The 13,442-nt window shown below is 32.9% G+C and overlaps 1 protein-coding gene across 1 annotated transcript; it reads right to left on the reverse strand.

The window, feature by feature from the left end:
• Window positions 1-9,289: 9,289 nt before the first annotated feature.
• Window positions 9,290-11,963, reverse strand: LOC116112406 (heat shock factor protein HSF24). Its single transcript, XM_031398540.1, has 2 exons — window positions 11,300-11,963; window positions 9,290-10,199 (listed from the first exon to the last, which is right to left on the reverse strand). The coding sequence occupies exons 1-2, from the start codon at window positions 11,501-11,503 to the stop codon at window positions 9,585-9,587; spliced, it is 819 nt and encodes a 272-aa protein (XP_031254400.1). The 5' UTR covers window positions 11,504-11,963; the 3' UTR covers window positions 9,290-9,584.
• Window positions 11,964-13,442: the final 1,479 nt, after the last annotated feature.

The raw sequence follows: 13,442 nt of genomic DNA on the forward strand, positions 1-13,442 counted from the left end.
TTTTTCTCTTCCATTTTTTATGTGTTAATATTCTCAACGAAACAAGGTGCAGCAGTTGAATAAAAGTTTGGATAAGCTGCAGTTTGTCTCTTGGGTTATTTTAATATTTTACGGGCTTAATACTATGGGAGAACGACTTACACATACCCAAGGCTTATCGAAACGACAAGTTGGTACCCAACAGATTTTGAAACGACAAATAAGTACCTTTCATCATGTTCTTTTAGTGATTTTCGTTTGATAAATGTGAAAAGACTAAAATGCCCTTGAAAGTTTAATATTTTAGTTTTTTATAAATTTAAAAATTTCTAAAAACCCCCCTAGGTTTGCTAATTTGACTAAAAACCCTAATATATAAAAATTTTATAAAATAACAAAAACACCCCCGCCACCCGCAGTGCCAGATTCCGACCACCACCACCGGAATCTGGCCAAAAAATTGTGTTATGACACTGACCTGTCGGATCTATGTCATAACGCATCGATCTGGCCTTTTTCGGCCTCGGCGACCAGATCTGGCAGAAAAATGTCAGATTGACGTGTCTATGTTGTAACACGATTTTCCATAGAGATTCCGGCCTCGACAATGCAAGTGCTGCGGAACCAAGCTGCGGAAACAGACATTTAATTTTCAGGAGGATTAGTTGTACATAAAAAAAAAAAAAAAAAAAAAAAAAAAAAAAAAAAAAAGTCCAATGAGATTGGGTTTTGACGATGCAAGTGTAGGCTACAAATTGATTGAGCCCGCAATGGGAGGGCCCAATAATTTATTATTAAAAGGCATGTTTCCTTTTCAAACACACGATCGATTATCCATTAAAATATCGCCATATTTGCGTGTAACAAAGAAAGACAAACCTCTTAATCAACAATCAATCATTCAATTTTGGAAGATTCTGTGATTCAATAATGGTTCTAAGGTTTGTCTATCCTTAATTTTATTTTTCAATATTTTATAAACTAGTACAGTATGTATATCCTGGATTATTATTTAACTGAGATTTGTCTTGTTTTTGTGATTCAATGGGAGATTGCATGAATTATTCATGTTTAAACTGTATGCTTTTAATCTAACATGTCCGGTTGATAGAGAAAAAATCCATTTAGTAAAAATGATGAATTTTATTTTTATTATTATTATTTTTAAATTTATTATAAAATTAAACCCAAATGATAAATTAAAATTATAATATTACCAATAAAGGAAACAGAGTTATTTTTACTTTAAAAATGAAAAAAAAAAAAAAACGTGTGGAAACAATAGAAAAAATGTGTCAAAATGTATTAGAGAAATTAGATAATTATAATTATTTATCCAAATAAAAATAAAATATAACAATTTATGAATTTAAGTATAATTAAAAAAAATAGAAAATATATATTAAAAAAAGAAAATTCCAAAATCTCTTTCGATGAATTACTCTATCTTATATTATTCTTATTTTAGAAAGAAGAAATACTCAATTTCGTGAAAGAAAAAATCACTTATTATGGGTTACTTTAATCTGCCCTTAACCTATTATGGGCCCGTTATGCCTAAAATTCAAGGCTTAAAAATCAAGACTGACATAAGCTGATGTCAGTAAGCACCAATCAGAGTTCAAGAAGGGTTTACATCATCCAGAGTCTGTCACATCGCCCAAGACAGAAAGAATATAACTATCAACAACCCAACCGACTCAAGTTTTATCTGTAAATGAATTTGGTTCGCACACCTGTCCAAGCCTCATTTAATTTAAGAATATTTCCTAAGTTATCAATCAATGAGACGCTAGGAAGGGTTTGCATTGCACCAACCCATTTGCAGATACGTAATCATTACCTTGAGCTTAGCGACTATAAATAGGGCAACTCCCTCTCACAAAATCGGGATTAAACACTTTGAATTCAACAAAGAAAATAGCAAAGACATCCTACGGGAAAGAAATTAGTTTGATATTCTCTAAGAACACTTAGAACATCAAGCACCTATAACTTAGATCGCAGTTCACGACCTCATGTAAACTTAGCCAATAACCAAGAACTCACTCCTATAGAAAAAAGCAGTGGATGTAGGATTCGCTTTAAGTATCTGAACCACTATAAAACTCTCATTGTCTCATTTACTTTAAGTCTTTGCATGCAACTGTGATAACAATATTCCATAACCAACTCTCAAAATTGTTTACGAGTAATTTCTAAGATCTTTCTTAGCACTTTGCACGTGCGAGATCGTTGGTATCGAAATCACGCATCAACAGACCTAAAGGTGGAAAAGCAACCAGCCCGGCCCGGCCCAGCCCGACCCGACCTAACCCGGCCTGGCCCGGCCCGGCCCACGGCGGGTTGCTGTTAATGGCGGGTCGGTCCTGACCTGCCCGGTGACATTGGCGGGTCGGGTTAGGCCCGCCAATATTAAGGAATTGGCTGGCCCAACTTGGACCGCCAACCCTAACCCGCCAGGTTAGGCACGGGTTGGGCCGGGTTAACCCGCTTTTTGATTTTTTTTTTTGTTTTATTTTGTTTAAGTTTAAATGTTTAATTAACTTTTCAAATGAATAATTAACAATTTATAAATGTAATTGTTTTTAGTTAATTGTTAATTTCTTTTCAAATATCAATAATTAAATTAAATTATTATTTTTTTTTTTTGTTAACATTCCAAATATTAATTCAATTTTGATACATTAAAATTGTAATATAAGAATAATTAAATTTATTCATTTATTAAAAAATAAAATAAGAAATTACAATAATTATTGCTTCGTTAAAAACCTTACAAAGAAAAACCCAATAGGACAAAAACTTAGTAAGGAAAAAAGAGTGCAATAATTGACAATTAATTTGTCAAGTTACAATTTACAAAACAGCTAATTTTGGGGTTCACTAGGACCTCCCTCATCCGTATCATCTATATTACAAAATTGAAATGATTCTATCATTGACAACCTCGTATTGACCTTGATGGCGTGACCGTTCCCAATCTCAAAGACATGTGAGGACTTCAATCATTTGTGGTGAAAGTTTAGTCCTCATTTCATTTAAAATTCTTCCACTTGCACTAAATGTTTGTTCGGATGAGACGGTTGAGACAGGAACAGCGAAAACATCTAAGGCAAGTCTTGATAATACCGAAAAAATATATTTTCTGGCTCTCCAATAGTCTAAGAGATCAATGTTGGCTCTCTATTGTGGATCTACTAGTAACATTTCAGGGGTTGCCAAATATTGTTGAAACTCATTACTCTGCGACTGCATGAAAGATAGTACATTAGTTGTTGTTGTTGGTAGAGCTTCTGAAGAGGAGGTTGTGCTTCAGATTCAGATTCTCTTCGGCCTATTCAGTGCACCCCAAGAGTAGAAGTCTTCATTTGTTTCTTTTGATGCAGCTTCCCTGGATGTTTCGCCTCTTTGCGGGTTCCCATACCTATTTTCATACTGGAAATATACTTCGAAAAGTGTATTTTTTACCTCTCCTATTTGATTGGCATATGCTTCGGTTTGTAAATTTTCACATAAATTGTCACAACCATTTTCTAAACCTGCTATTTAATTCTAGGATCAAATATAGCACCTAAACAATAAAGAAAAGGAATGGGTTCCCAATATTTTTTTAAAAAAAAATTCCATTGCCTTTATTGGTGCATTTAAAATTACATTGTCTTTGTTTTTTATAAATAACTCAGAAATTTTTATAATTGTATGTATCACCAATGGACTAGTAAGATAATACACACCAGAAAGTTGTAAAGTGAATTGGTAAAAAGTTTTAAGAAAAGAATGAAATACCTTAGCTATTTGTCAATCATTTTCTACCAAATAATGAGGACCTCTATTATTTGCTACAAAATAACTAATTATATTAGCATGAATCAAGCATTAAATAAATACTATTTCATTAACAGACATGTCTAGTGCAAAAGTTCTAGAAGACATATTTGATTTTATACAAGCATCTTAAAATTCAGTATTTCTTTTATTACTACTAGTAATCCAAGCTAAACAATCTCTAATTCTATTAATATTTTCTTTAATTGTTTTCAGACCACTTTTCACAATTAAATTAATAACATGGCATGCACAACGTTGGTGAAAAAACTTCAAATTGTTATATAAAGGATAATTACTTTGAAAATAATCTATAACTTTACTATTAGAACTTGCATTATCTAAAGTTAAACTTATCACTTTATTAACAACATCATAATCTTCTAAAATTTCAACAATTTTATTATAAATTTGTTCACCACTATGATTAACATCCATTAATCTAAATCCTAATAAAGATTTATTTAATTTACATTCATTATCAAAATAATAACTAGTCACACAAATATAATCTTGTTTAGCTCTACCACTCCAAATATTTTTTTAATTCTAATTTCATTTTTTAACAATTTTATGAAATCATTTCTAGTTTAGTTTTAGAATAACTTTTAAATCCTAGAAAAAAGATTTTGAACAAATCTTTCAAAATATTTATCTTCGCCATATTAATAGGTTGATCAGTTGCAATCATATATAAGCTAACTGTCCCTATATACATCAGAATTATAACACCAATTAGTACCCATATTAGTTATTTGAGTTTGATTGTTTTCTCTATTTCCATGTTGATTAATATGTTTATTAGCATGCCTTTTTAAAGTACTAGTACCATTACCTGAATCAGCTTTATAAATATTTCCACAGTATTTGCATCTCGCTTTCTTGACTGAACGTCATTTTTTGTCTCGTAAAACTTGTCGAAATGCGCCCAAACGTCTAATGTGTGTCTGTCTTCGCTTTCGACGGCAGTTGATGATCCCGCCTCAGCTTGAGATGAAGTTGGACGAGCACAACGATTACGAGGACGACTTCTAGAACCACCGGGAGCTGTTGGAATCGGGGCATATTTTGAGGTGTATCGGATTCTGAGAATGAAAAGCGAGACTATTTGAATCTCCTCCTGCAATTATGTTAGTAAAATCACGAGACAGGACTAGGATAGTAGTTTCCGTCATCATTGTAATTGATGGGAGAGAAATATCTATCCATTGTAGTTGAAAAAAAAAATTGATGTAGAAGAAATAAAAATTAAAGAAAGAGAATTAGAATATTGAAATTGGAATTTGGAAAATTGGAAATATGAATTAAAAATTGCAAAAACTAATAAAAATTAAAATATGAGCAAATTGATAACAAAGAGATTAAGAGAATAAATGAATAATTGAGAGATTAGAGATTAGAGAATATGAGAGAATGAGAGAATTTGAGTTGTGAGAAAAATGTGAGAGTTTAGGGACAATTTATAAGAAAAAATAGGAAAAAAATGATGAAAAAGACCCCTTTAACGGCTATATTTCAACGGTAAAGGGGTAATTTGAAAAATAAAATAAATTTTTTTTTTTTTGGCCAATCCGCTGGATTGGCTGTTGCAACTCGACGGGTTGGTGGGTCTCTTGCCAAAGAGACAAAACAGCAACCCGCCGAGTTGCGGGTTGTCATTGTGCAATCCGGCCCGCCCAGGGGTTGTTGCTGGGTTTAACCCGCATTTTTACAGGTCGGGTTAGGGTTGACCCGCCTAACCCGACCCAAATGTTCCACCTCTAAATAGACCCAATGGGTTTACCAGTTACCCCATAACAAAAATTTTCTCTAATTATTCATGAAAAGAGGATAAAAAAAAAAGGTTGATTATATTGATAATTACGAAAGGGAAAAAAATAAGTTAAAACATAAAAGTGGAGAGGATGCTACTATAATAGGCTTTGAGATAAGAACATAATCTGGAATATGATTTATTGATCTGATACAATAGATCTTATCATTAGAACGAAAATTGCCCAAAACAATAAATTTGGTCATTGAAAAAAAGAATGATAAAAACAATAGACTTAATCATTGAAATGAAAGAAAAATGTTGGATACGATAGATTTTAATGAATACAAAGTGAAAGACAAAAACAAGTTTTTTTTTTTTTTATTTATTTAATACAAAAATGAGATTTTTGCTTCCACCCTTTAACTAAGTACCATTTATTATTATATTTTATTACAAATTTACTCTTTAATCTTCAAGGCAATTTATCTTCAAAGGCATGTTACATTATATATGTTTGGTTAAATTGATTGGTATAAATAATTAATATGTTTAGTTGGGAGAATAAAAAAATTATGGGAGAGTCATTTACTGAATTGCCTTCTTTTTAAATATTATTATTTAGATTATTGTTTTTAACCCCCTACATTTGAGAATTTAGCTAAAACACTATAATAATAATAAAAGTTTAAAATTTAACAAAATACCCCTAGCCACCCAAGACGATTGTCAGTTGTCACCGGCAGTCATCGGAACAACGCATGACCAGTAAGATCTGGTTGGTTGTGCACCGTTCTGGGGATTGCCAGTGATGGTCGACAATCGGCTTGGGTGGTTGGGGTGTTTTAGATAATATTCATGTAAATAGTTTTCATAATAAGGTCATTAACTGTCCAAAAATTTAATTATTTAGGGGTAAAATGGTAATATGTATTGTGAGAGCATTTTTGTCCAAAAAGTTAATTTATGAGGTTACAGAAGTCATTTTACATAGTTGGGCTAATTCTTATTTGATATATATGAGAGCATTTGTGTCCGAAATTGTTATTAATTAAGAATAAAGTGGGATCAGAATTTAGAGTATCCCAGTAATCAAAGAATAACAAGATAATTTGATTACCTCCTATATCACCTACAGTAAATATTATTGGTTTTGCAAAATACCGAAATCTTTTATCACTTGACAAGCAAACAAGGGAAAGTTCAAAATTAAAGATAGATTACCAAAGTTATCTTCCTAACAAAACGTATCCTTAGGGGTGGGGATGAACCCAACCATACCGACTTCAAATTTTATTGTTGTCATCATAATTTTGATTGAAACAAAAATGTCATATCATATAAACATTAAAGCGTAATATTATTATGTTACAAAACCAAAATAAATGGGCACTGATTCTAGGACTGTCAGTCGAGCCGAGTGGCTCGTGAGCCCGCTCAGCTCGACTCGGTTGGAGCTCGTCTGGAGCTCGATTCTACAATTATCGAGTCGACTCAGCTCGAACTTGGTTTATTAACTGAGTCGAGTTCGAACATAGTGAAGCTCCTAGTTCGGCTCGCGTATACATTGTGCACTTACGCAAGGTGCTTTGGTGATTTTTTAAACCATGAGGTATTAAACTGATATTTTTCAATGAAAAACTTTAAAAAATGACAGTTACCCCCCAAAGTGCAAAATCGTATAACACGAATACACTAAATCAATTTCAGTTTCCCACTTGTCCTAATTCCCAAATTGCAAACAAAGAACCCTAACCCGCGAACCAAACATGAATCCTCACCGTGAAATCAGTCATCTCCGTCACCATCTCCGATCTCGGCAACTAGAAAAAGAGTCACACAAAGACCAAATCGCGAAATCGCACCAGCCAGCAGCCCACTACCCACCACCGTGAAATCGATGGCCCAAAATCGCAGACATGTACCAGCCACCACCTTGAAACTGACAGCCACCACCGTGAAACTGCCAATAGATACGATAATATTTCTCTCTCTCTCTCTCTCTCTCTCTGTGGAGTTAACTCTTAAGTTTTTCACATGAAAAGAGCCTCAGACTTCTTCAAAATATTAACTGCAGTGCACAGAGTTTCTGTCTCGTACTTTGAATTTATTAGTCAAACATTTCTTACTCTCTCTCTCTCTCTCTCTCTCTCTCTCTGTGGAGTTAACTCTTAAGTTTTTCACATGAAAAGAGCCTCAGACTTCTTCAAAATATTAACTGCAGTGCACAGAGTTTCTGTCTCGTACTTTGAATTTATTAGTCAAACATTTCTTACTCTCTCTCTCTCTCTCTCTCTCTCTCTCTGTGGAGTTAACTCTTAAGTTTTTCACATGAAAAGAGCCTCAGACTTCTTCAAAATATTAACTGCAGTGCACAGAGTTTCTGTCTCGTACTTTGAATTTATTAGTCAAACATTTCTTACTCTCTTCCCCACTGTCCTGACAACCAACTTAAATTAATTACTGTACTCCATCCTCTAGGGACCCATTTCTTATTTCACCCTAATTTCTCTCTCAATATCTCTGCGAATGTCACCCATATTTTCTTCTGATTTTACCTTTCTTTACTGCTTTTTTAGCAAATTTTTATTCTTTTGTTTTTTAAATCCTAATCTTTAATGGAAAAAATTCAATCTTCACTCAGAAGTCAGAAGTCACCAGAAATGAAAGTGCTTGGCAGGAGTTACTGAATGGGGTTTCTGTGGTTGTAATGAATGTATGGTGAGATTGGTTGAGATGCTTCAAAGTTTGTCTCTTTTGTTCTTTTTGAAGCATACCCATTTGGACTTTGGTGTTTTTCTGTACTGCCATTGTGTTTAATTTGCTGCTTTTAAGGAAGGTAGAGAAGGAGCTTGAAGTTTGCAAAGTGGGATTTTGCTTTTGCGTTTAAGGGATTTTGGATGGGTTTTTACTTGATATGATTCTCTGTTCATAATATTTTTTTTTTGGTGGGTGAGCTCGAGCCTTGAGTTCGAATTCGAACTCGACACTGTAGTAAACGAGTCAAGTTCGATAAGCTAAAACTCGACTAAACTCGTTTACAGTCCTAAGTCTGTCTGATTCATTTTAGGGATATTATTGATCAAGGGATAACTCTTTTTAAATAAACTTAAAAATGACAAGAGTTTCAAATTACATAGAAAAGGGGCAAAACACGGTTAAAATGTATTAAATTTAATCTTTAGTAAAGTAAAAATGGTATTTAATAAATTAGTACTATTTAATAATTATAAAATTATAAAAATATTTTATAAAGTAAAAAAATGAAATTCGATTAAAAAAAAAAACCCATTTGCAAGGAAAGGGTTAATTTTGAGCAAGAGAAAAGTGGCGGGAACGAAGCTTTTCCCCTTTAGCGTCCAATAAGTTTGATGATTTGTCACCAAGTAAAGACTAGAAAAATACTATTTTTATGAAGGCAATACAAAAAAGGTTATAAAGTGACATAACAGAAATAAAAAAATAAAGAAAAAACGAAAAAAAAAAGGAAAAGAGAGAAGTCATAAAAATAAAGGATGTGAATTGTCTTTGTATACCCTCTTCTTTATTTTTATCTTTGTAAGATTAGTATTACTCTAAAGACATGACACTTAGCCTCCACTCTCCCACAAGGCTCTCGGCTTACTATATGATAAAATTGATGACATCCCTTTATTTTAATATGATAATAAATTTTTTTTACAGACACGTACCTTATAACGCTTTAGGATTTAGGAGTTAAAGCCTTTGTTTAAAAGAGGACACACATGTAACATTGTATATATTATTGGAAGCAAATCCTACAGGTACATTCTCTAACATTATCCATGATATAGGGTGGACTCCCCTTCATAGAGACCCATTTGCGTTTGATCTCCGTTTACCTAAATTACATACACCCAATAATAAAAGAAAAAACAATAATAATAGTAACCCAATGTTACAGGGCAGCTAAACAAACCTTAATAAATTCTAATAAATCATATGCAGGGAGGCGCATAATCCTTATCCTATGCCACCTCATTTTTTTAATCATCCTGATTGGTCAATTACAAACTTTGCTGCTCTTCATCAACGGTGCATGAAACTCTACGTTCTTCCTGTCATGGGACCCGACACACGCAATACTATTCTCTTCACGACCCCGCTTCCTTCCATCATCTTTCAACCAAACCCCAAATAGCTTCAACTTTCCACAACTTTCTTCATCCTCATCACAATCATCACTTACTAATCCATCTTTGGTGGACCCACAGCTTCCTTGCCGCATGATGCTATTGATCTTATCAGGCTCCACCTTAAAACATTTGGTCAAAAACGCTATCAACTCGTCGCACTGCTTCTTCGCCTGCGCCAGTTCCGTGCTCAGCGTCTCGTTGTCCTTTCTCAGTTTCGCATTCTCATCCGTAAGATCTGCAAACTTCGCGGTATCAATCGATCCCGGGCTCTTCGAATCCGGAGATGACGTCGAGGTCGACCCCAGGTCCTCGCCAGAATTTGACGCCGAGTTTGTCTTCGCACCAGCTCCTTTTGCCGCCGTTTGTGTTGCTGATGGTGGAACCGTTTTTCGGCGGTGAATTTCGGTTAACAGCTCTTTCTGCCCTCGCCGGAAATTATCGTTGGCGAATTCCCATTTGTCCACAACAATCTTTCGAAATCCCTATAATTTAATGTTGAAATGATCATTCAATCGGTAAAATCGAAAATTTACTGTTTGACGAACTGTTCATGAATTTATTTTTCTTGCCACGTGCAACTACATGGTCTGTCAAAAAATAAATCGGCGCCGAAGTTTGACTTCTAAACAAACGCGCAGGTTGGGAATATGACAATATATCAATAATGGTTCATCTAACTATCAAATGATTAAATAATATATCGTTAAATTAGAAAAAAAAAAAAAAAAATGTTGGTTGATATTTTCAATTAAAGTTGATTACGTTTAATGAAAGGCTAATAAAATGGTGAATGAATTGAATATGGATAAGAGCTGTATGGCGGAAACCGTTTTAGGAAAAAGAATGGAGAGGAAGCGAGGAACATTGAGATTCCATGTTTGATTAAGCAAGAGAGACGCAGGGGAATTTAGAATTATACGGGATAGGATTTTATTCCTGAGAAACAAATTAAATTACTATTGTACCCCTCACCTAAAATTTGACCATGAGGTTCTAGTCTAAAACACAAAATAAAAAATAATAAAAGTGCTTTACGGTGTCGTATAATCGTATGTAAACAAATAGACTACTACACTTCACTACAGTGCAAGAAAAGTAATACTAATTTTACACAAAAATCAAAGAAAAGTATTAAAATATTGGTGATTATTAACACGCAATCAATCTGATCATTCATGCCGTATTCATTGAAAAATTGATCTCTAATTTACACGCCTTCACCTACCCCATCACTGATTCAAACCTTTCAGTTACAGGAGGTGCGTGTGAAGTTGGTAATTTGATTTTGATTGGTATTTAATAAAATTCAGTGATAGCTTCTGGATCTTATTTAACATTTAAGAAAATATTTCAAATCTCTTATAAAAAATGAAAATTCTATATAAAATCATATTGATTTGGCTGCCAAGAAATAAACAAAATTGAAATAAAGAAATAAATTAAAATCTATAGGATTTTCAACATCAAACATATTGTCAAACATGGTATTAGCAACCAAATTATGATAAATTTAAGTTAATTGATTCAAGAAATGAAACTTACTGGTAAGATAAGAAGAAGATGAAGGGTAGATTAAACTTACATAGGTGTTGAGTTGGCGAACAAAGCTAGAGAAATTGTTGTGCTTGAAGTAATTAGGAAGCAAATCCTTCGCAAAATCAGCAGTTTTCCAAACAACAAAGGTGGTGCCATTCTCATTCCATGAAATCACATCATCTGTTCTGGGATCATCCACCAACTGATACGTCTTCATCAGAAACGGTGCCGGAACTGACCTCTGCGCCATATTTTTTTATCCCCAATTTACCCTTCACCAACCCCCAAGATCAAGCTAAAAGTGAAACCTAAAAAAACAGTTTTCAACTAAAAAAAAAAAAAAATTAAATGAAAAATAACCTACAGAGTACTTTGTTTAGATGGAAGAAGAACTAAAGAGCAAGAGAGCAGTCAAGAATTCCCAGCCCCAACAATAGAACCCAGAAAGGAAAATCCTAGAATGAACAAGATTAGTAAAGCGTTTGCTCCTATCTGCTTCCATGAGCAATCACCGGAACAAGTTTTTCTGATGAGATTGGTTTATACAAGGCCAAGACCATAACTTCTCATGAAAGATGAAAGTGGTATGCTCTTTTGTTAATACTTGTACGAGACAATTATAAAAGGAGGAGGGGAAAGAGTCTCGTTAGAAAGCGACGTTGGTTCTAGAAATTTTGAGAAACACAACAAAAATAATTAAAAACAAAGAAAGAAACAACGACAACCCCACTTTAGTCTTGTTTCAAGTCTCAAAGGTAAAGATGGAGATAAGAAAAAAGAAAGAGAGGTGGGAATTGGGAATTTCATTTTGTTATTATTTTTAATGGAAAAATGGTGGCAGTTTTTCTTGGTCGTTTCTTGAAGGAAGCTTCTATTATATTTCCAAAAAGATATTTTTTTAATATAAGACGCGTGGGATTCACCGTTTTTACATTTTTCTAAAGGCTATAGAAATATAAGGAAGCTGGTAAGGTGAGGAGGAGGGAGGCTAATCCTTTTCTCTTTGATTTCTCACCTAACACTTCCCAATACTAATTGCTTCTTTTCATCGCTATTAATTATTGCTTTATTCTCCTTTGATCTTATCTGCAGTCCATATTACCTTTTTTTTTTTTTTTTTTTTTAAATTGCGGCAGTCAAATGTGCTTCTTTTTCTGTTAACATAAACTACTGTTTCTGTTCTGTAATTGGAAATTAACATTCAATAGTAAATACATTCCCTTAATAATTAATTCTACTACTGTTTCTTTTCATGTGTTCTGGGAAGATGAGGTGGTTGTGTGGTTTAAAGAACGTTAATTAACGATCAGATATCAAATATTGTCAATTTTGTTAATAATGGAATATTTGTATTGTCATTTTTTTAAATTCGAAGGTATCGGGATAACTTACACACCTCAACTAATCTTTTGGATCAAAACTATCATCGGTAAAAGTTCTAATGATTATCCTATTAACATCTGAAGAGAGATTCAGATCATGATCTCTGAGTAATCAACAAAAGTTCTATATAAACATTGATAACTTAAAGGTATAAATAATAAAGAACTTCTTTTTTAGATAATTACTATATTATAACTTTATTTATCCGGCCGGATTCTACTATCAATAATAGAGCTTCTTTTTTATTTCATTTTTATCTCAATTTAGATAAAAAAAAAAAAAAAAATCTTTTACCCATACTTACATATTTAAATTTTGGGTAACTGGAGCCAACCTGAGTTAATAAAGCAACCGAGGATTAAAGGTTTGGAAATTAGGCCTTTTAACATGCACAAATAAATTCATTTACTCAAATATTCTACACATTTCGTCTTCTATTAACACATAATTACTATGAAGACTAAACGTGTGTTTTTTCTCTTTTAAACTTAAATTAATTAGAATTAGAGTTTTGATTGTTTATCTTTTTCAAATTGTACTATTTTCAGAACTTCTCACTGAATATGAAAAGTAAAATTCTAACTTAATTCAAAATCTAATTACTTTTTAACATAACATAAATTTAGTTACCTAAAATATCCCTATAGAATATAAATTTAAATTTAAATAATACTAAAAGGAGACTTTTAATTATTTAATTTAAAATATTTTAAAACTAAAGTACCTATTATAATTATGCAATATCTATATTTTTTGGTAAGAAATGCGGTACCAGTACTTTCATATAGTTATTAACTTATTACCGC

The sequence above is a fragment of the Pistacia vera genome, unplaced genomic scaffold, assembly GCF_008641045.1.
Source record: "Pistacia vera cultivar Batoury unplaced genomic scaffold, PisVer_v2 Contig661, whole genome shotgun sequence".
Lineage (NCBI taxonomy): Eukaryota > Viridiplantae > Streptophyta > Magnoliopsida > Sapindales > Anacardiaceae > Pistacia > Pistacia vera.